The sequence below is a fragment of the Crocodylus porosus genome, unplaced genomic scaffold (assembly GCF_001723895.1).
Source record: "Crocodylus porosus isolate Cpor-Errol unplaced genomic scaffold, CroPor_comp1, whole genome shotgun sequence".
Taxonomy (NCBI): domain Eukaryota; kingdom Metazoa; phylum Chordata; order Crocodylia; family Crocodylidae; genus Crocodylus; species Crocodylus porosus.
In genome coordinates, this window is record NW_017728942.1 from 10035439 (window position 1) to 10058575 (window position 23137).

Consider the following 23137-nt stretch of genomic DNA (forward strand, 5'->3'; position numbering starts at 1 on the left):
TCAAGATACTAGACGGCTCTTCACTTTTGGTTACCTCAAGCTACAAGCACAACTCAGACAAACACCCATGAGGGTTGCAAGTATGCCTCAAGGAAAGATATGGCTGTGTACCGATTCCCCGTCCAAGCGTCTCCATGTTTTGAGTGGCGCTCCAATTATTGTCATTGAGTATCCAAGGTTGGCAATTCAACATAGATATTTTAAACAGAGCTTTCTCTGATTTAATTATGGAAGAATCAGTTCAGTATTTGGTTACATACACCTCTGAATGCCTCACAGACCCAACCAGGACAATGGCACCAACGACATGCCCCAACTTGGATCTCTAGAGCATTTATGACTACCCACCCTTAGTGCATGGGAGGAACTGAGAAATACACTGCTTTTTAGCATAGAATAATACAAGGGGAAAAACACTGCTAAAGATTTTGTTTAGATAAATATCCACAGCTGAACGATGATTATCACAGCACTGCTGTTTTCATAGTGCTCAGATTCATTCAGATTGAAGGCTGGAAGGGATCTCAGAAGATCATTGGGTCCAGCCCCCCTGCACCAAGCAGGACAGACAACTGGGGTCAAGTGACCCCAGCAAGGTGACCATCCAGGCTCCCCTTTTTTAAACATGAGATGACTAACCCCAAGCAGAAGGGAAGAAAAATATCCCCCCCTCACTAATACTTCCTGGGGAGTTCTTCATCACTTTCCAGAGAACTGTGGTAGCATGACATCTTACCTAGAGACTCTCCCATCACACAGCACCGGAGTTTAAGTGTATGCAGGTTGTCAGAGGCTTTCCTCCAAGCCCTTCAGAGTATCAGTCAAATCCTTTCTTGTGCCCACATGACCAGGTATTTAGCAGAATTGGAATGTGTTTTAAGAGTTTGTATAAAGGGAACCCCAATCAATAGCCCATTTTGAAGTCCTTATTACACATACAGCAATTTAACAGGTAAATTCCAGTTACCTGTCCCTACACAGCATTTGTCCAACGTTCCCTCTGTCGGAGGATGACAATTACTGAAAAGGGGACCTTTGCCTTTTAAACGGATTCAGCGACATATAAGCAGATTGCCTTCCTGAAGTAGAACATGGCACACACATACCCGCAAACAAATAGAAAATACAAAAGTTTCGGGTCAGCAGCGGGTGGAAACCAAAGGAATTTGCAGCATGTGAATGCATCGCCGCTGCTTTGCACTAGAGAGAAGAACGTGTTACCCCTGGCCGCCATGCACAGGCCTGGACCGATGCAGAGGATGCAAAGGAAAAAAGGAAGAGTGCCACTTGCCAAAGTGTATAAAACAGGTCCGCTAATACACCTGCCATTCAAGGTAGTTTCCAATTGCATCTGAAGCCAAAATGGAATTTTTTTTCACAGCGCCGGCGAGAGAAAGAAGCCTGGATGGTTACCTCATACTCACACAGACGGGTGTAAATAAGAAAGTTTGCTTACCAGGATATTGCTATACTATAAATGCATACCCATTCCACATGCACTCCTAATGGGCCAGCAACTTCTTTCACATTTCCATAACTTTCTGGTTTGTAGATCATCAATTGTGCTATTGTGGAAGCTGATGCTCCAAGTTTTAAAGGATTCAGCGTAAAATACGTCTGCGCAACTTGACGAATGATCTCGTCTACAACACCACACATTCCTTCCTGTAGTTATGAAAATACTTATTTCCATAAAAAACCTAAATACAACCAGATACAATGTTAAGAAAGCCAAAATGTCTTTACTGCATTTATTAGTATAGAAACACTCATTTAAAAAAATTGTCAACTGAAACATTTTTGCATGCCTTATTAAGATATGCAAATTTGTCGTTACCTTTGTACACATTTTTGAACTGACAAACTTAAGATTAAAACGATTTGAAGCTTGTTCCTTTTTTTTTTTTTTTGCACAGATATGAATTTACGATCCTATCAAAATCTAGAAATTTAGAAAGGACATTTAAAAAGCAAACAAATGTGAAATAGTCAACAGAAAAGCCGGTGGTGTATCCACGGTGCTTAGAGACTACGCAAAAACTGTTATGCTACAGTTAGTCTACTAAAAGCACTAATCTACTATACAAAACTACAGTGCAAGTGGCTGTGAAAGGGGAAAGCTATATTTACAATTCCCCTTCTTTTACTGGCTACAAGCTACACTATTTCACAGTTAAAATACATCAGATAAACTCTCTCCGCTATGTTGCTTTCTGTTTTGATAAATGGGACAACTGGACAACCTAGAACATGCAGTGCTTTTAATAAATATATTGTCTCACCCATACCCAGGAAATATATATAGTGTGTGTTTTACAGCACACAAAGATGGACACATGAAAATGTATTTACCAGGATATTGCAAAACCTAGCAAATGTAATAACAGGGAAGATCTGGTGGAAAAAAACCTGATTAAATATATTTTAAAATCATGGGGGGGTGGAAATCAAATAGGGCTATAAATGCAAAGATTATCTCCCTTAATTAGGGCAGTTTTAATAGACCCTGGGATGGATTATGCATGTAAACATCCATTTTAAGCTGTTTATAACCAGCTGTTTTTAAAAAAATGGATTATTTCTATGTACCAGTAGGAAGTCCTGCAATTGCTAAAACTGGAGAAGGGCTTAGTAGCCAAAAGCAAGAGGCTGCTAGAGAGGGTGAAAAGCAGTATCACTGGAGAGGAAGACTCCTACCTACAGATCGGCAGCCCTTAACAGAACCGAAGCCAGAATCTTTTGGGGAACCGCACAGCACATGTATTACACCTGGATTTTACTGGACTTCATACACATCACATTTGGGTTTTCTTTTATAGAAAAAAAGCGCATGTTTTTGGTTGTCCTGAGTACAATGTGGGTATCTGTAAACGCACAGAAAACTATCAAGTTGTCCCCGTTAGAGCTTTTGTGAGGGAGCAAGAGAGTCTAAGCGCACTACTCGGGCTCATTAGACTAATCCCTAAAACTTTTTTGTAAGAGTTGCACAAAATTTAGATCTCCAATTCAGTCAAAGCACGTTGTACAACTCAACACCACAAAACCCAACAGGATACGGAGGAATATGCAAGGCGATCTTCATCCACTTTTGGGAAACTGAAAAACAATCTAATTGAGAACAAGAGCAAGCAACCCAACTCAAAGGGCCTCTCTGATGGGAAAACACCTTTTCTGACACAGGAGGCTTATCCACTGAAAGGATGATTAAAAATTACCCTCTGGGGGAATCCACATCCATCGCTCAATTTGTTCCTTCCAGTCCTCAGGAAAGTTAATTTTGCAAACCGGCTCAAATAACTCCCCCTCTCCGTGTGAACGCAAGTCTCTTCCTACCACTGGCACAGGAAGACTTGAGAATAAAGATTAGAATTTATGCAGCACAAAACCCCAGATTATAAAGTCTTTCTACCCAAACTACTTTAAACAGCTGTTTAGTTTATTACAAGCCAAAACAAATCCCCCCAAAAAATCAGATAAACTAGAAAGGCAGTAAATCTAGTTCCACCTAACATACAAAGACAAGGTGGTCAGGAAATCTATTCTAATCTTCTTGCCAGAGCAGACGTCAGAGGGACACAGACCCATTAAAATTCAGAGCCTGACATCTGGGTGATGCCCAACATTTTCGTTACTTCCCTCAATCCAGCCTAGCAGTACTCCCAACTGCATTACATTGCATTTAGCATGTGAATTTGCCCAAAACAAGACCTGCTGATCATACTATCAGAGCTTGCTTTTATGCAACCCTCTGCTACATTTCTCCTCTTTCTACCCATTTGGCTTGTTGTCTTCTTTTTTTTTTTCCCCCCTTTTGGAATGACTTCCCAAAATTTTACATGCAGTCACAAACCTGGTTATCCAAGCAATCTCTGGAAGTCAGCTGGTCAATTTTTAAAATGTACTCATTGCTTGCCTTAGTTGTAACCTTACAGAGTTAACACTTTGCCTCAGCCTGGATTTTATATAACCAGGTGATTTCTGCAATGGGCACGCCAACTCCCTGCCAAACTTTTCAATCCTCCTATGGCAAAACGTACCGTTTCTTTCCGAGACCTATCTATCGAAAGGTGGCCAGTGCTTTCCTCCATTGTTCAAAACCTGGGTACCTTGGAGCAACACCAAAATCCCATTTTGTACATTTGCAAGACGTGGGGTTTTTTAGGGTTCTGGAAGAAACCCCAAATAAGGTTTACCAGGTCAGATTTTAGTAAGAACTTCATTCTCCGTTACAAATGGACACGACACGGCAGAGTTAGTGGGAGAGCATGGACAATGAAGGACTCCAGGAGGCTGCCTATGGAGTATTGAAAAACTGCAATTTGGTGAAAGTAGAGCTGAGATCTCAGACATCTCTTGCACAGTTACTTTCAGGGAATTAAATCCTTCCTGCAAGCAGCTGGGCATTTCACCAGCTTCCCTCCTAAAGATGCCCTGCTCTAGGATAAAACTATAGCACACAACCAAGGAGGAGAGCAAACTTAAAAAAAGCCATGATGTTCATTTATACAGCAGCCACATTCCCAGCCAGCCTACCGCCACACTTGGTCATGTTAACAGGCAAGCAAGTGGTGTACATTTGTCAAGCCCTACGAAGTATTTTATTCTTTTGTCTACCCTTCCGCTTCCTACGAGAAAGAAAACTTATTTTTCTCTGTAATAAAGCAGGTAATATTTCAGGGGATCGGGCAAAGGCAGACTCAAGACCTTTTCCCTCAGGAAGTTTACAGGGGGGTCCGGCTTCATTTCCGAGATACCCTTTTCCTCCTCTTCTAGAGTCTCATCCTCAAACTCTTCGCAGTTGTTGTTATCGTCGGAGTGGTTTGAGATCCGGCTGGCAAAGACCTCTTTGTCCAAGAAAACAATGGTCTCCATGCGACGGTGGCGGACGCGCCTGCGCTTGCAGCGGGGCAGGCTCTTTGGGCTGTTTCCAGTTTGACTGCCGGCCTCCTGTTGGATTATCTTTTTAATAGTTCCTCGGATGGCAATGCGGGCCAGATCTTGGAGGCTGCGGACAACCATGGGCGCTAGAAACACAAAACGGAGAGCATGAACAGGTGTGCAGGCACAGCTCTGGCAGTACAATATGAAGAGTGGTCAGACGCCCGCAGCTTTAACCTTTTATCCAAATTCCTGCCCCGTTTATAAAAACAGTTGTCTCACCCAAAATGCACAGCATTCTTCCCCCACCAAACCACAGGTCTTCATGCGCTTCTCCCTCCATCTCAACATTAAGGGGAGATAGCAAAACATTAAGGGGAGATAACTAGCAAGGGGAAAAAAAGAGCATTTTCAACATCCTATCACCCAGGAACATGCAGCACCTTCTAAGTCTTACATTTTTAAGGCTTTATCACTGCGGTTTGGACTCTGCAGCAACTGGGAGGAAAGTTTGTTTCCTCACTGCTGAGAAACATGGAAGTGGCCCCAAATGCATAGAAGCAGGAGTGAGTAGGGCTAGCTTGCACTCTTACATCCATCACCAATTAGGTTCAAGACCACAGGCAAGTCACTTCAGCATCTGTCAGCTTTCTCATGTGGAAAACAGGAATAACACCTATCCACTGAAAGGTGTCATGGGCTTAATTCATTAACATATGAAAACTGGCTGGAGGAAAAGGAGTTGTATAAGCCTAGGAGTGGGATTTCTTTAGAAATCCTCTTGAAGGCTCTGGAAGACTACTTTATCTTGGGCACTGCTCTCCAGTCCATTCAGCATGCGCGACTTAACTACTGCAGGATGCAATGCATATACAGATACTGAGGCATTCTTCTGATCTAGGCAAAGATGGGCAGGGAGGGGTTGGAGAATAGCATGAAATATTTGTAGGTGCTCACGTAGCGAACACAACACAAAGCAATGCTCAGATGATCAGCTGACACACTTCACCCAACATGAAAAGAAGCATGGTGAGCAACACAAAGAATGCCGGTAGTGATGGATATTATCAAAGGCCAGAGAAAAGGGATCAAGGACCAGGTCTTCTTATGTGTTTACAGAAAACCTTGCACAGGAGCCTCAGTCTAGGGATTGGGACCAGTGGGTGTTACCTGCAATACAAACGAAGAACTTTTCTCTTGAAGGGTTTCCTATCTGAAGGAACCTCACGGATGACCTTACTACTTGCCTCCGTAGGTAGATGTTACATCGGAAAACAACCCTGCCTATCCATTTTTTTCATTTTTCTGAGCTATGTTCTCTTAACACAGTCCAAGAGTGAAGCTTAAAAATGAAGGCACACCATACTTAGAAGCTTCAATTTCACAAAGCATTCATTAAAACTTTGGACTTGATTACAATCTGTTTTCTTATACCGCACTACTCCAGCATTCAGAGATAAAACAGGAACCAAAATAAATAAATAAATAAATAATAACAATAAAAAAATTGGAGAACTGCAATGAATATGAAGCAGCTGGCATGGCTCACATCAGAAGAATGGCAGGTATGCTTAGTTTAGGTGGGAACGTTATGCCGAGATCAAGACAAAACTGGTGCAAGGAGAAAAAGCAGCTTTGCTGACAAGTATTTATACTTACGCAAATAAACGACATTGGACTTCCCTGAATCCATGTGATTGGGCTGAACTAGAGGAGCAAAAGAAACAGCCAGGATCTTCTTGGTTTCCCAGGCAGAAGGACCCGTGCGAGTTATCTTAGTCAGCTGCAGAGAGAAAAAGCACAGTCTGCTCGGTAAACCACAGAAATCCCCAGAACTTCAGAAAGCAAAAGTGTGGCGACGGCTCTCAAATAACTCAGCTATTGCAGCATTTGAAGTTCAGCAGCACAACATGAAACGCTCCCAACCAACTAAATACCAAAGACCTGAAAAAATGGGACCGGTTGGTGGAACTATGCAGAACGTGTAACATTTAAGTAGGACCTGCAGAGTTCGGTTTCTAGAAAGGGTGGCAATTTTGCCTGAAAGAGCAATCTCAAATAGGCACATCTAAGGAAGCCAGTGAATAGCAGGAAGAGCTACCAACCAAAGAAGAAGATATTGCAAATCACAAGGAAAGAGGCGCCAACCTTCTCCTCTAGCGGCATGACAAGAATTCCCCCAACTTTCAGCAGATTTTTCATGTAGTCTTCGTGCTCTTTCTTGACTCCGGCGCCGCAGTAGACACGGTCATACTGAGTCGAATCTGGAGAGATCTCTAAACAGTTGCCGCTAACAAAGGAGGGCTCACAGAACTCAAACCTGAAAATGAAGGAGTCCAATTATAGCGGTCTTGAACCGCACGGCTGCTTAAGACAAAAGAAATGGCCTCTGCAATTTTCTTTCCTACTGGGCAGGACAACAGATTAATAGTTTCAATGGGCCAATTTTCCTCCCATGCCCCAGCATCTCAAAATACTGGAATCCACAGTCTGCCAGAATGGACCTATATTTGAACCCATATTAGGCCGTGATGACAGACTAACTACACCACTTCAGGTGTCGTGGGAGAAAATGACTTTGTAAAGTGTCATATTGAATATTACCGCACTTCTTGAAGTCTTTTGCTTTTGGAAAAATAATATATTTGAAACAGCTGTAATAGCCCTTACCCATGTAGTTTTAGTAGCTATCCCATCGGCCATATTCCTCCTTTCACAATGCCATATATTTTATTCTTTTATTTAAAAAAAAAAAGAGAAAAGAAAAAAAGAGTATTCTTATTTATAACATCAATCCCTGAAATTCAGATTGGTCAGCTGTAGAACAACACAGTTTTACATGCCGTTTTCTCTTACTGGAAATCCTCCAAAGCATTTTACAAGCTGAATATTATGGCTGCTTTAAGCTCTTATAGACTTGTTGCACTACAGTCAGGATACAACTCGACTATTAGGATAATTGCATAAAGAAGAATTTGGAAGTGCACAGAAGAACATGTTCTTCTTTTAAGAGTTTCACTGGCATCTTCCAGCTCCTACCAACCACTAATGAGCAAAGCTCTCATCTGATTGACATCCTCACTAATACTGTACTTCCCCTCTGCCCTTTTGTTCTTGCATTGCAGCATCACAAAAGTCTCCCCCCTCCCTACTCCCAAATACGTACAGGTACACTTCTGCAGTTGGACTTTGGTCTGTAGCTAAAATTATTGCATTTCATTGAAGCTAGACAGGAGGCGGAAGACAGGTTTGAGAACAAAAGCAATTAGATCACTGACGTCAGGTGAGCAGGTCCTACCATTGCTATTTACAGGCATTTTTTTGCCCTTCTTTCCATCAGGGCCACCTCTTCCACCTCTATCAGCTTCCCTTTGCTGTGACCATAGTGTGACATGGGCAAAGTGACACCCCCAAGGGACCAGAAGCACTTCTTCTTGGGAATAAAACTGCAAAAGCAGTCCAAAAATATGACCACTACCACACACAGCCTATAGTTCCCTCAGCAACCTCATCAGAAACTTATTACTCGTGACAGCGGAACAGACATTTCAAGGAAAACCCTAGACCAGATTCATCCCAATCAACTTCAGGACTGATTTAATCATCATAAAATAACTTTATATAGTAACCAGGGAAGTTTTTTGTCTGACAGAGAAACCCATGTTATAGGAGTAAGGGTCTCCGTTTAAACGTCTGGGGAAATTTCTGCTATCAGGTCACAAATATCAAATCCTGTCATCTGCAGGCTCAGCAAAGGTTGACTGCAATTAAATCTTACTGCCTGGTTCAACTCGTCAAGCCCATGAAAGCAGAGTCCTCAGAACAGCCTCAACTCATGAAGCGCCATCCCAACAGCGGCCTCCACACTCACTTGTCGAAGCTGTCGCTTGTCTTGATGAAGTCCTCCAGTTTCTGCTTTGCATACTCGATCACATCCAAGTGAAGCTCCACACCATGGTTCACGCCAAAAGGACCTGCCAAGAAAGAGTGCACAAAGGAAGTTTCTTTAACGTAGTTAGAGAAAGCCCAGCATTTTGGAGCATCAGTCTAGGGATTGGGACCTGTGAGCACTACCTGCAGTACAAACGATGAACAGCTTTTCCCTGGAAGGGTTTCCCCACTTAAATAGGCAGTATGACTATTGGGTGAGGGCCCTTCAAGTAGGTGGAGGTCACATCTAAACACAACCCTGCCCGTGCACTTTGCTGAGAGATGTTCTCTTAAAAGTACAAAATACAGGCACACCATACTTAAAATAAAAATAAAAGCATGCTCACTTTCTCAGCTTATTCCAGGCCATGGTTACATAAATGAGGTCAACTAAAGCGTGAGTTTGTAGCGCATGAGCTACATGGCCCTACCTTCCCATGTGCACACTCTTACCTGCAGTAAGTATGAGGTTAATGTGCCCCCCTCAGTAAAAGAAGGGCAACCTAGCTCATGTTGGCAGCAGAGTCAGAGCATGCACAATTACTACAAGAGTAGCTAACACCCAGCAAATTCACACCTTAGCTTGCCTCATGGTCACTTGCTGGGGGCAGCTGAACTAAGCTACCACCAGAGGAGTCTTCTGCATTTATGTACATTGGTCACCAATCTGAAACATGGGGCCATTGAAGGTCAGAGATGGCTACAGCCCTGATGGACGGCAGCTTTCTCTGACACAGGTGTTCCCACTTTTTACAGGAAATGGCAAGGTGCGATGGGAATGTTGTGATGCAACAACATTTTGAGAAAATATACTAGTTAAGGTGTGCCACATGGCAGATTGGGAAGGGGACAGGTGGCACAGCAGGAGATAGCACAGGGAACAGAAAGCAGAGCAGCAGATCAAGTGGAGGCAGGGACTGGAGTGGCATTTGAGGCTGCAGGGCTGATTTACAGGCATGTCTGGCCAAGAAAGGCTGGTCCCCACTGCTTCAGGGGATGAAAACCTCTCTCTAGATCATTTTTGTTGCCAACAAAAACAGCCCCCAAAACCTATCCGTTCTGAAATCCTATCCAGTGACCCCCGCTTTAATACATTAGGATCTTAATCCAGGCCTGCCAGGTGACTTTTCATAATATGAGCAAACATTACACAGAAAAATCTCACAATGGGGCCATTTGCCTTCAAAGAGCTGAAAGCAAAATTGTTGTGGACTTAGTTATTCGCCCTTTAACAGGCCTGCTATTATGCACTAAGAGCACTGAAGACAATAGCCCTGCTTACACTGTAATTAAAGGTTACCTGAACCCTAATGGCTTTGATTTGAAACTGGCTTTATCAGCTTCCTAATTTTCCTGGAAGCAATGGTACCAAGATCCTCAAGTTTTAAGTGCTCAAACCTTAATTACTATCATTGCCAATAGCAGCTCTATGAAAAGCCTCTAAAAACGGTAATAAGGCTGTGCTGATGACAAACACTTAAAACTATTGAAATCGGTGCCCAGTACCCAGGAGGAGCATAGGATCCATACTGTTATTTAGCCAACTATACACATTGCTTCTGCCTTCCAGTAAGCACTAACTGGATTTCTCCAGGACAAGTGAAGGCAGATTTATTCCAAGCATGCCCTACATTAAGCAATTCATACCAGGAGAACGTAAGGCGATTTCCTGCTTTTTCACATGTTTAACTCTGTGTAGTCACCCATGCTGCTGAATCCTGGTAGGGTTAATCTACTTATGCATTTAATGCCACATGCTTCCTTGGGAGGGGGATGGAAAGAAGGTTGCTAAATGCAGGCAACCCACACCACTGATTTTGCTTTTGCATTGGTTAAGACAAAATATATGTTAGCCAGTACTTCAAAGCATGGCTTTACTCCTACAGTAGAGCTGATCAGGAGGCTAGATACTGGCTGTTCTGACAGGCAGACTTACCCCTAATGAGTGCCAGTTTGAGATCATAATTGGGCTCCTCAGGTGCTTTTCAGCTTGGCCAAGGTGGACTAAAAAGAAAATGGGATACAGTGCCGGAAGCAATACATCATGCACAATCCCAACCTCAGACCAACTTGGCTCTTTCCGCTCTGGACACTCACAGGAAAGCCCAGCAAGCCCAAGACCCATGCCCATTTTGGTAGGAATACACCAAATATACCAATATAAATGAGCTGAACGGCTGCAACTTTAAACCTGAACAAAACAGCTTTAAAAAAAACACCAAAAAGATCACTAGGTTTCAGCTCCACTTATATGGGAGCATCTTATAGCGATATAATTTAATACTGGTGCAACTTATGTCTGTCCATGCCACAAGCTTGACAAAAGCATACTTTATTTACAACGATAGCCACAATTATATCTTAAAAAGCTCAAAGTCACAGAGGAAGGGTTCCATACCTTGTGAAAACAGAAGGCAATTTAAGCAATAATGAACATGACTGAAATGATATTTACCCAAAATGAGTCCCACCATAGAGCTCAGGTAGCCAGTGCCACTGCCCAGGTTCAGGAAGGACAGTCCCGGTTGAAGATCCAGCGCCTCCATCACTTCTGAGTATATACATGGAGCCGAGAGATGAATATTCCCATGTTTCCATGCAGAGTCCTTGTAAGCACTGTCTTTAAACTCCTCCAGATAGTAGTCTCCCCGGTCAACAGCTCGAAACGCCTGCTCCACCAGGTCGGTCCGGATATACTGCGCCTCTTTCAAGTTATCAATTAACTCATCGTTATCTTCACCAGCACTCACCGCGCCTCCCATCTTCAACAATTTTTCCCGCAGGTTCTCACACTAAACAGGGATCTGGGAAGAGGAAGATGACAAGATGCATTTAATACTATGATAACCACTCGGGCTGCCGCACACAAAGCCGTTTAGAGCCCCAGTGAAAGCATCTCCTTTGGAAGATCGTCGGTGCAAAAATACGGCAACACAACTTTCATCCACAAAATTACTTTAAAAAAAAAAAAAAAACAAAACCAAAAATACACATGCACAATATCTATCATATGTAAAAAAGCCACCCCAAAACCCAATAGATTTGGTACTTGGGTTTGAGACTTGCGCATTTTTGGAAGGCAAATTCCTGCTATCACATGCAGCTTATCTGCACCATACCCTCTTTCAGTGAAAAGATGTCTATAATCTCACTTATTTTTTTTGACTGAAAGTGCTATATAAAACTCTACATTCTGGTGCCCATTTTTATTCATTGTCTCTCTCCCCCTCTGTCCACACATGCCAAAAAGTCCAAGCAATAATAAAATCAGGGCCGGTTTCTGACAAACTTTAAGACACATATATGTTGCCTCTAACTGAAGACAAGGCATTGGGAAAGAGCTTGGGGACAGAAAAATAAAACCACCCAGGGACACATGAAGAAGGATGGGGCAAAATTCAGAGGCTGCTTCACTGAATCCAGGGACCCCACTAGTGTGCATTCTGGGTATGGGCATAATTCACTTACCTGGATAACCCAAATCCAGTCCTAGGATGATGCCTATTGTTTGCATTGTAACTAACACTGATGATCTGCATACAAATTAAAGGCATACGCCAATTAAGTGCACAGCATCTTTCAATGCCTCTGTCTACTTTGTAATTTAACTGCACTTCGTTAACAGCCATACAAACCCCAACTATAACAGCCGACTTCCTAACAAACTGCTCCTTTTAAGTGTACCAGACACAGCTGCTTCCTTTTCTCCCTCAGGGGGTTGCAAATACTAGCCATGAACATGATATGGGCGAGAGAGTTTGGTGGTCCCCATCTCCTTTCATTTTGAGACCTAACAGCACCCCAAAGCAAAAACCTTGAAAATTAGGGGAGCTAATCATTTCCAGGGCTGCTACAACCACAGTACTGACAGCACTGGGTGTTTAGGGATGAGGTAGGTGTATATACTCCTGGCATTTTTTCAGTCCAGAAGTGATGCACTGAAACAGAGTACACCGGACAAACTCCCAACTTGCTTTTGCTTCTGCAGTTTCAACCAGCACCATCAGCGCAGAGAATAAATAAATGTTGGAAAGACATTTCTATAGAAGTAAGCGCAATTTGTCGGGGTCTCTTCTAAGATCGAAGTGAGATAATATCTCTTGGATGCTATTTCAGCCCCATCTGGCCCTTAGAAATTAACAATGCTGATGATGTCACCGGATTGGTCACCTCCTAACAGACTCAATTCATCCTGCAAAGAGAAAGCAGTCCATTTACCCTCCTTTGACGCCGCACAATGCAGGCTGCATATCATCTGCATCTTTTAAAGAATGAGTTGCAGAGGGTAAGAAGTTAATTTCCAACTCCAGTTTCATCTAGCTGGTTCCCACCCACTAAAAATTTCCATTTCCAAAAGTACAATGTGATTTTTGATTTACAGGGCTTTTGGCTCTGCTAGAACCAGCCGAAGCAGCAACTTCACTGCTCTTTTCTGGGATCAGATCTGCCCACAGATAATTGTTCTATACATTCAGCAAGACAGAAAAAAAGATCTCTCTCTCTCTCACACGCACTCTCAATTTCACAACCAACAGAAAAAATGCAACCACCACCAAGCAAATCTTGCCACACTGAGTCACACACAACCCTGCTCTGCCTCTCTGCAGTGACCTTAGACATGATGAACTTCACCACTAAAATTGTTAAGAGTGAACTGCAGGCAGAAATTAGGCGATTTTCACACGCCACAATCCAGTACAAACCTACATTTTGCACATTGGCTTCTTTTCCATCCAGGAGAACACAAAACACCAGCAGATGCTCCCTCTGCCTGAAGAAAGGTGTTTGTGCCCCAAAGCTTGCAAAGAAAACTGCTTCCAACTATTTAGTTGGTCTAATAAGAGAGATCACATTTACCCAACGAACCTTGTCTGCCTAAAATCTGGTATAAGAATTTCAGATATTTTTCTCCTTTTGTAGGTAACACCCCTCCTGGCAGGGCCGGCCAGCTTGGATGGGGATGTGCCCCTAGACTCATGCATCCCTGGATCCGTGCATCCGAGCCCCATTGCACCCCCATACTGGTACACCTTACTGCCAGGAGAAAGAGCCTGGACTCTAGGGGACTTCATCGGCAGCCTTACACTTCGATTTGGCCTTACGTGCATGCCAATGCTTCAGCTACTGCCTGCTTACAGCTGCTGTCAGTGCCTGTGGGTAATACACTTCACATAATTAATTACTCTCATGGAAGGAAAAAGCAAACACACCCTCTTTTCGTGTCCTCCAAACCCTGCCTTCCTTAACTTTAGTTCAGACACTCTTTCTTTCTTGAATCTATCCACCCCTCTCCCAACCAGGTGCTCTTGATGCTATTAAACAGCTGCAGGTTTAAAGACGGATTACCAACACAGCTGGGAGCCCTGCCGAGCTCCTACCACAGCTCCCCATGGGGCTTAAATGCCTTTTTTGGTTCCTCGTGCACACAAAGCGCCACCACGACCCTTCCACGCTGCAGTTTAAGGTCCATCCCGTGGTCCCCTGACCTGGCCGCTCACTCCCTTCTGCTCTTCAAACAACTTGAACCAGGTCACGTGCATGCAGCAGCAGGGGCCTCTGGATGAGACTTCCCGAGTTGGGCCCTGTGAGCCACGAAGAGTTTTGACCTGTTTAGGTCTAACAGCACCAACCGGTCTTTATGCCACGCGCTGGAAAACGAACGATGCCCACGGAGGTTAAAACCCAGTAGGGGTTTTTGCAAAGAAATCCAGCTGCCTCCACCCCCCCCAGGAAAACCCATAACCAGAAGCTTCTCCTTTTCTGCAGCACAGTTTCTCTCTCTCTCTCTGGAAACGCTTGCAGATCTTAACCAGGCTGCACACCCCTCTCGGCAGGGCCGGCCAGCTCCCTGACTGCCACCGGATGAGGATGCACCCCTGGACCCATGCAACACCCCCCCCAGACTCATGCACACCCCACAACCCATGCATACCTGCCCGGAGCTGTGCACACCCAACTCATGCACACCCCCCAACCCGTGCACACCCGCCCAGACTCGTGCACCCTTGGGTTGGGGGTCTCATCCTGCTGGGAGGGGAAGCAAACACCTGCATGGCAGGAGGCCCTGCTCAGGTCCCAGGCAAGAAACCCCTGCGCGCACGGCTGGATTGCGTGCCCCCAAGCCCCTCGGGCACCCGTGGGGGGTGGGGGCGGGGGGCACTGCCGCTGAGCTCCTTGCGTTGCCCTTGCCCCCAGCAGAGCCCAGGCCGCCCCCTGCCCAACTGCAGCCCCAGCTGGGGAGGGGGGAGCCAGCCCTGGGCACTGCTGCTCCATGCAGCAGGGCGCCCCCCGCCCCATGCATGCATGGGCAAGGGGGAGCCCCCTGCACCCCGACGCGAGGCCGGAGGCGGGGGAGCACGCCCTGGCTGGCAGGGGCAGCGATGCCCGGGCAGGGCCGCGGTACCTGGGCAGGGGGCAGCTCCCCCGGGCGCTCCGGCTCCGGCCGCTGTAAACACTGCCCCAGCTGGGAGCCCCGGGCAGCGCCACTGCGCAGGCGCGGCGCGCACCAAGCGGGAGGCGGGGGGGGGGCTGGGTTGTACCACTGTGAAAAGAGGAGGAAGCACAGCGGCGGCTGGGACGGACCACTGGGAGAAAGGGGAGGGGGGAGCTGGAAGGGCGCACTGAGACGGGGGGAGGCTCTAATGCACCCCCTCATTCTAGGAGTAACCCTAATGGAAACCTGGACCCTAACCCTCAATCCAAGCCCTAGCCTAGACCCTAAACTAATAGCAGTCCTAAAACGACTCCAAACCCTAAATGGATCTCAAACCCAAACCCTGACCCTAACCCTAACCCTGGCTCTAACCTAACACAAACTTTAGACCTGACCCTAATCCTAAATTTAGCTCTAACCCTAAACAAACCTCTAATTCAAAGCCTGACACTAACCTTAATCATAACCCTAAACCTAACCCTGGCCCTAACCCTAATGCAGACCCTAACGCTATACAAATCTCTAACCCAAACCTTGACCCTAACGCTAATCGCAGCCCAAACCCTAATTCAAACCCTAACCCAATCTCCAATGGAAACCCTGACCCTCATCTTCATCTTAGCCCTAACCTAACCTTCGACCTAATTTTAACCCTAATCCAAACTGTAAACCTAACCGGATCTCTAATCCAAACGTTGACCCTAACCCTGCCCCTAAATTTAACCCTAAACCAAACCCTACCCCTAAAAGTAACCACATTTCTAACCCGAAAGCCGACCCTACCCCTAATACCAGCCCTAACACTAATCAAAACCCTAAAGAGATCTCTAACCCAAACCCTGACTTTAACCCTAATCCCAGTCCTAACCTAACCCTAATCCTAATCCAAACCCTAGCCCTGACCCTAGCGCTAGCCTTAGCCCTAACTGTAAAAAAATCTCTAATTGAAACTCTGACCCTAACCTTCATTTTAGCTGTAAACCTAACCCTGGACCTAACCTTAATCCAAACCCTAGGCCTAACCCTAATTCTAGCCCTAACCATAACTCTGGCCCCAACCCTAACCCTATTCCAAACCCTAAATGAATCTCTAACCCAAACCCTGACCCTAACCTTAATCCCAGCCATAACTGTAACCCTGGCCTTAACCCTAATCCAAACCCTAGCCCTAGCCCTAACCCTAACCCTAGCTCTATGCTCTTCCCCAGGTCTGTCCCTCCTTGCTCCCATTCCCTATCTCCCTAACCTCTGGCTGCCTTTCCTCCCCCAAAACAGCACCAACCCAACCCTCCCTCTTCCCTGTGCAGAGCCCCATTGCCCCCCATACATCCTACTGGTGTGCCCAACACCAGTGATTCTCAACCAGGGACCCCGGGTTCCCTGAGAGCCTTTTGGGGGTACCCCACCGTGTTAGCACTGTTGTGGCAGGGAGATGTTGATTCACAAAAGAAACCTGGAGATGTCAAGTAGGAATCTGTCTTGTTAAAACATTTGGCCCTGTGGAGGTCTTGACCCTATTTTTCTTATTATTTTATGTAGTCAAAAAATAAGCACAAGCTGAATGCTGGCATTTTCCAGCAGGTGCCTTGAGTCTGCTCTCCCCCTTCCCTTGCAGTCACCAAAATATCATCCCGTTCCTGCATTCTCTCTCCCCAACCCGGCATCTTGCTCCCACCACCTGTCACTCTTCTAGGTCCCAAATTTCCTGCTGGTCCAGCCCGGAGGAGAGGGTCCTGGCTTGGATATCTGGCCTAGTACAGGATGCAGAACCAGCCTGGGCTCCGAAGAGGTGAAAGCCCCAACCCAGAGCACAGTTCCTGTTTGCAGCATTACCCACCTGGAATCAGATCTCTGAAAATGGGAGATCTTTCTTTTCTAAATAATAAAAGGAAGACTACGTTCTAACCTGGTTTTAAAGCCTTGAGGCTGCAGCTGGACCTCATTCTTGCATGTTTCTTTGCCATCACAAGAATGAATCTTATTTTATTTTTCAATGGGAGGGTGGGGAAACCACTCCTAATTTAACTTCTATATTCACAGGACTCTGGGAGCCGGGGCTTTAAAGGAAATATTAGCTACTGCCCTAAAAATCACCTTCATTTCATAGGCTGGGCATGGCTGGGATGGAGCTGTGTTGCTCCTATGTAGCAGAGGAAGTGGAGACAGCTTCTATAGCTGATCACAGAGGCATCCCAACAGCTAGCAAACAGGGGAATAAAACTGTTGTGGACCAGCCTGCTCCAGAAGTTTTTCTCTGGGAGTTTCTGGGCTGATACGTGCTTTCCTAGTACTAGCAATTCCTTCCACTTGCTCGTGCTTCACGTCTGTGGACTTCCTCTCCTCCTGCATGAGATGCTGGGAGCTTCCATCATCATACTTTGCATGCCTATAGTTCCCCTCTGATCCCCAGGGAGGCTTTAGCAGTGCAGAGCCAGTGGCAAATCAATGCAGCCAAGTTCAGAGTTCGCCTGTTTTGCTCATCAGCTCTTTAAATGTCACGGCCAATTTTATAAATAAGAACAACAGAGAGAGTCAAAGAGCATGAATGCCTGGCAAGGACTTAGGTTGTAGCCGTGGTGGTCTAAGTGCATAGGCAGACGAGGTAAATTTGGGTAAATTGGATGTCTTTGATTAGACCAACTCAAAGAGACCAGATTTACCCAAAGAGCCTTGTCTGGCAAGGACTTGGAGGCTTTCTGAGCAGGAACGTAGGCCCATGTTGGTTATGCCCCATGGTATAACCCACAATTCAGCATTTGCCTTTCCTTCTCCGCCCGCCCCAAACCATGCCACGGACACTGGGCAGGCAAGGGTAGGAGAGTCCAGGCCAAGGGAGGGGAGGTGTGTATGCATATTCAGAAACATAGCACTGATGTGGGGTGCTCACTGGGGCATAGAAGATGCAGATTTCTTACTAAAAAGGAAGAATAGAGACTGCTTTGTCTGTGGTCACGATTGTGATAAAGAGAGAAATATTTTTTTGGAGGGCTCTATCCCCCTTCTGCTGTTAGCACAAGATGCCCCATGCTGGAGAGTGAAGTGTAGATAACTTAGTTGCATTGATCAAGACCCCATGATCCGAGTGACCTTTGAGGCTGCGGGTCTCGCAGTACGACCGGAAGAGGCCTTGAAAACCTTGTTTCATGCTATGCTATAGGGCTACAATATGCACTTAGATGGACTCCAGCATCTGGCTAAGAGACTCCCTGACTTAAGTTGCCTCGAGATCGGGAAAGGAAAAGCATATTAGTCCTCCCAGACGTAACAAGCCCACACTGCAAGGCCCGGAAAAGAAACGTCTCCGGAAAGCAAGACGCGAGCAAGAGAAGGTGAGTCAGCATCTGGGATCTATTTATGTTTTAAGGTGATTATCCTAGCTCCCTTCATTAGCATTATAACAGCAGATCCTGCGTGAATATGCACAGGGTAATACTGTAGATGTCGGCACTTTCATTCTGCAAAGACAGCTGCCTGGGAGAATGGGAGTTTTTGTGCGCGGTGAGCGCTGCAACTCCTGGTTGCTGATTCAACCAAAATGGGATGCAGCGATTGTGCTCGCCTTGTCCTCTTCAGTGGCGAGGGCTCTCAAGCACGAGGTCAGCAAGGCGGCTAAAATCTGCCAGCACCCAGCGAGGCCAACTCCCTTCCTTTAGGAGTGACCTTCAGCAAATAAACCATCTCTCACCTTGCTGTGCCGTTCCAACTGGCTGAGATATGCTGATTATTTCTCCGGTAGAAATAAAAAATAAAATAAAATCATTGGAGTAGAAATGTCCTGTGGGTAATTTGGATGGCTGGTGATATAGCCAGGCAAGATTGACATAGAGAAAGGGATCCATCTTCATAAGCAGACTGATTTTTTGGGTCGATGTGACATCTTTTATTAGATCAACTCAAATAGTTGGAAAAATTCTGCTTTGCAAGCTTTTAGGTATAAATGCCCTTCAGCAGGTCAACACGGCTACAACCTCTACCCCCCCATCTTGGTAGGGCACTTGACCTCTTCTTATGGCATCGGGCGCCAGAGACAATCAGAAAGAGTTGGAGACTGAATAATCATCAACCGCTGTGCCCTGCAGGCTTTCTGTCTGCTGCACGAAGCAAAGAGGAGCAAAACCCATAGGAACCCAGCAGGCAGGGCACGGTGAGACATCCCTTCAAGTCATCATCTAATTGTCCTCCACAAGTCTAGGGCCAGGAGCCAGCAGTGGGCATGACAATGGGAAGGAGCAGAGGAATGGATCGTTTCCAGCACTTGAGGCACAAAGTACAACCCCCGCCCAGGACACCTGCTGTGAACCCTGCTCCAGGAGTGCTCGCCTTCCTGGGTGAGCAGAGGGGTTAATAGAAAGACCAGGTTTCACCTCTATAGCATCATAGACCATGTCTCTTCTTCAAGTACTGCAGGAAGGGCCTTTTTAGCATCATCTGACATGGATTTACTTTGCTTATTCACTCATGTACTTTTTCTTGGTGGAAAAAAGTGGCATTTGTGGGGTGAATACCCCCTTTGGAAAGAAGCTGGACTCTTTTCCACCTGCTTCTTAACAGTCCTTGCTGGCTGCATGTAGCATGTGCATCTCAGTAAGTAGCGGACCCAGAGGTACAGACTTCCACCTTCAGCTGCTTCTGTGCAAAAAAAATGAAGTTTGTTTACCTATAAATGAAGTTAATTTCCCCCCATTGCCTATGGGGACTTTTTACCACCTTTAATTTTCCCTGACCCTGAGGAAGGGTGTGTGTGCCTGAAGCTTGCAGAAAAAGATTTATATCTATATATATATCTATATATATATCTATATTTGCAACCTTAGTTGGTCTAATAAAAGGAATCACCTCCGAACCAGGAGTTTTGCATTTCTCAGCAGGTAGGATTCAGGCAGCTGTTGAAGACCAGCACAAGTGCAGGGAAAAATGACTAATATTGCATTAAAAACCAACATGCAGAGAGGCCAGAATGTCTCGTTTTATTTACTTTTCTGGCTTTGTGAGCCTGTAAGTGATGATTTTATCCGATGCTTCTTTCCAGGCACTTTAGAGAGGCCTTGCCTACACCTGTGATGGCTCACTTGGGGCTTTGTTATTCATGAGTTATGGTCAGCAGTAAGACTGTTAATGAAATCCTCAGTCCTTCCTTCTCCTCCCCGCGTTTACAGCCTTGCCCGTTTCTGGTATTGCAAAAACAGGCCTCCGCGACGCCCCAGCTTGGCAGGAAATGGAAAGATGATCTGGCGGCCCTTTCAGAAGAGCGTTTGTTTTGAGGGCTGTTTACCACCAGGTGTCACCATCGGTATAGACATTGCTACCAAGCCGTGTACAAACTAGGGCCCCATCCCCTCGGCCCTTCCTCCTGGGAGCGATCTGGACGCGCACAAGTAGCTCCATTGCATCAGCCGTCCAAACCTGCATCCTTTACTCGCACAAGGCATCTCTACCAATGCAAAGAGCCCGGCTGAAGTCAACAGAACGGCTCAGGGGAGTAAGGCTTATTTGTGAAAACAAGGGTTACAGGATCAGCAAGCCAACTGGCTTGGTTGGTTGCTGTCTCTCTTCATTTTGCTGCACATCCAGTTCAGGGGTTTCATTGCCAGACAGACGGGCACACGTTGCAGAAGCAGCTTTAAGGAAGGGCAAACAGGGTGATCGCCCAGGGCCCCACACTTTATAAAAATTAAAATTAATTACACCGAATATTAGTATTATCAATATTGTGTTAAGATACTTTCATTGCATTTTCATGCATAGGGCAAAGTGAAATTGAAATCAAAAGTGTCCAGTTTGCCTATACGTCATCAGGATTAAGCCTCTACAGGGCCACAAATGATTCTCTTGCCCAGGCCCCAGCAACCCTAATGCCAACATGGTACATTGACCTTGCAGACCTCACTGTTTTGGTGACACACCACCTCAGGTACAGTTTGCTCCTACCAAGGATTCAGCCTTACAAATCTTAATCAGGGGAGGATCTCCTTTGGGATGTCTCTGGCTACAGGTACGTAAGTGGCCATTACAGGGTCAGCAGGAATACTGGATAGAGCTGATCCTCTGCTGCATTGCACTGTCTACCACCATTTGCACTCGGGAAAAACCCTTTAACTTTGGTATCATATTATACCCACTTCTTAGAGGGATAAGTAAGTGGCCAGACAAGGTGCACTGTAGTAGATACTGAGGCCCTACAGGTGCAGGCATATAAACCATAGTCCCTGGATGTTAGGATAAACGTCCCTCCCAACATGTTTCATGCGTGAACTATTGTGTTGTTATTCGTATTAATACAGTGCCAGGAGGGCTTCAATATGCATCAGGATCCACTGTGCTAGACAGCATTCAAACATGAAGGAAAGGATCCCTGTCCCATAAGCAAGTGATTTATCAAGTAGCCCACAAAAGGCTGATGGGACACAGTGATGGAGGAACCCCCACCCAATGGTACTGATTAGCATGGCAAACAGCAATCACAATCAGCCAGTATTTAAATGTAGATTCCTCAAAGGCTGAAATCACGGTTAAACAAAGGCCAAAACCAGGGGTACAGAGTAGGAGAGGGGTGAACAAATACAAACCCGCAAGCTGTGCAACACACACTGCAAGAGCGGTATTCTCTTACCTGTGGAGTGGTGCTGTTCCTTTAAATATAGGTCCTGATCCTTAGGTTGTGCACTGGCTGAGCATCTGGCCCTTAGCCCATATAAACTGGAGTCCAGTCCTCTCCTCCCTGCGTTACTTATGGGGGTAACCCTGACACACACAAGTAATTCCACTCCTTGCTCCGGGTCACGCAGAGAAAGCATTTTGAAAGCCTGTCTCAGGTTTAACTCAAGCCTGGCTCAGACAAAACTCTATTTAAAATGCCTGGGAAAGGAGCTGATGATTTGGCTGAGTGGCTTTTGGTTCAAAATAGTTTTGCGTTATTCTATTCTTTACTCAAAATGAGTTCCCATTTTTATTTGGACTTTAATTACACTTCTGAGATCCAAGCAGGCAGTTCAGCCATTCTTGATTAATACTCCTTTAGGTGGTTCTGATAAGATTATGGCATCAACTATTGAGCTAACAAGCCCTGATGGACAGTTTGTATTCGCAGACTAATTCTATTAACACTTTGCATTGTCAGGATTCCACTTTGAATTAAAAGTAGGGACTGTTGAATGGGGGCGGAGGAGAGAAAATATGAATCTTGGCAACCAAGTCAGTAAAATTCAGCTTTTTTTATGGGCAAAAAATGCTATGGGAGTGTGCGTGTGTGTGTTGGGGGGTGCTATTATTTCTGACAAAATCTGAGGTTAACCTGTTCTTTTCCTGGTTGACGCTTTTATGTTTGTGGCTTGTTGCAAAAGCACCTGGAAATAAGAAATGGAAAATCAAAGAAATAAGAAACATAATATATACAATGAGTAAATAGCATGTAATAATTATAGAATATTGAATGGGCAAAGTTGCTAAATAATATAAATAAATATAGACTATATCATAAATGCCAGTAAGTAAACAACACCTGAATGGTAGCCTAAAATTAAAGGCACTATGATTGTGGTATGAGGCCCTGATTATTAGCGGTCTTCTTGCAGGTTGTATAGGCAGGTGAGGTTCTTTGGGTAGATGTGATATCTTTTATTAGACCAACTGAGTACAGGCGGTCCTTGGACTTATGACACAACTGGTTCCTGAAAACGACGTCTTAAGTCAAAGCGTTATAACTCATAACCAATTTTCTTATAAGAAACAATGCTATAAATGGGGGATTGGTTCCTGAACCAAGGCCCGATACCCTGTTTTCCCCAAAAATACCTCAGAATTTTGTACTTGATCAATTATAGATGAGTAATGTAGCTACATTAATGTATTTATGTTGTAAATAGCAATCATATTGATTTGGAAGGACTACTTTGAGGT

General features: G+C 45.2%; 1 protein-coding gene across 1 annotated transcript; it reads right to left on the reverse strand.

Annotated features, from left to right (window-relative positions):
- Positions 1–826: 826 nt before the first annotated feature.
- On the reverse strand, positions 827–15300 carry PCMTD2 (protein-L-isoaspartate (D-aspartate) O-methyltransferase domain containing 2). Its single transcript, XM_019548270.1, has 6 exons — positions 15212–15300; positions 11264–11612; positions 8750–8852; positions 7027–7198; positions 6538–6661; positions 827–5024 (listed from the first exon to the last, which is right to left on the reverse strand). Exons 2-6 carry the CDS (start codon positions 11568–11570, stop codon positions 4642–4644), a joined length of 1089 nt encoding a protein of 362 aa, XP_019403815.1. The 5' UTR covers positions 11571–11612; positions 15212–15300; the 3' UTR covers positions 827–4641.
- Between the last annotated feature and the right edge of the window lie 7837 nt (positions 15301–23137).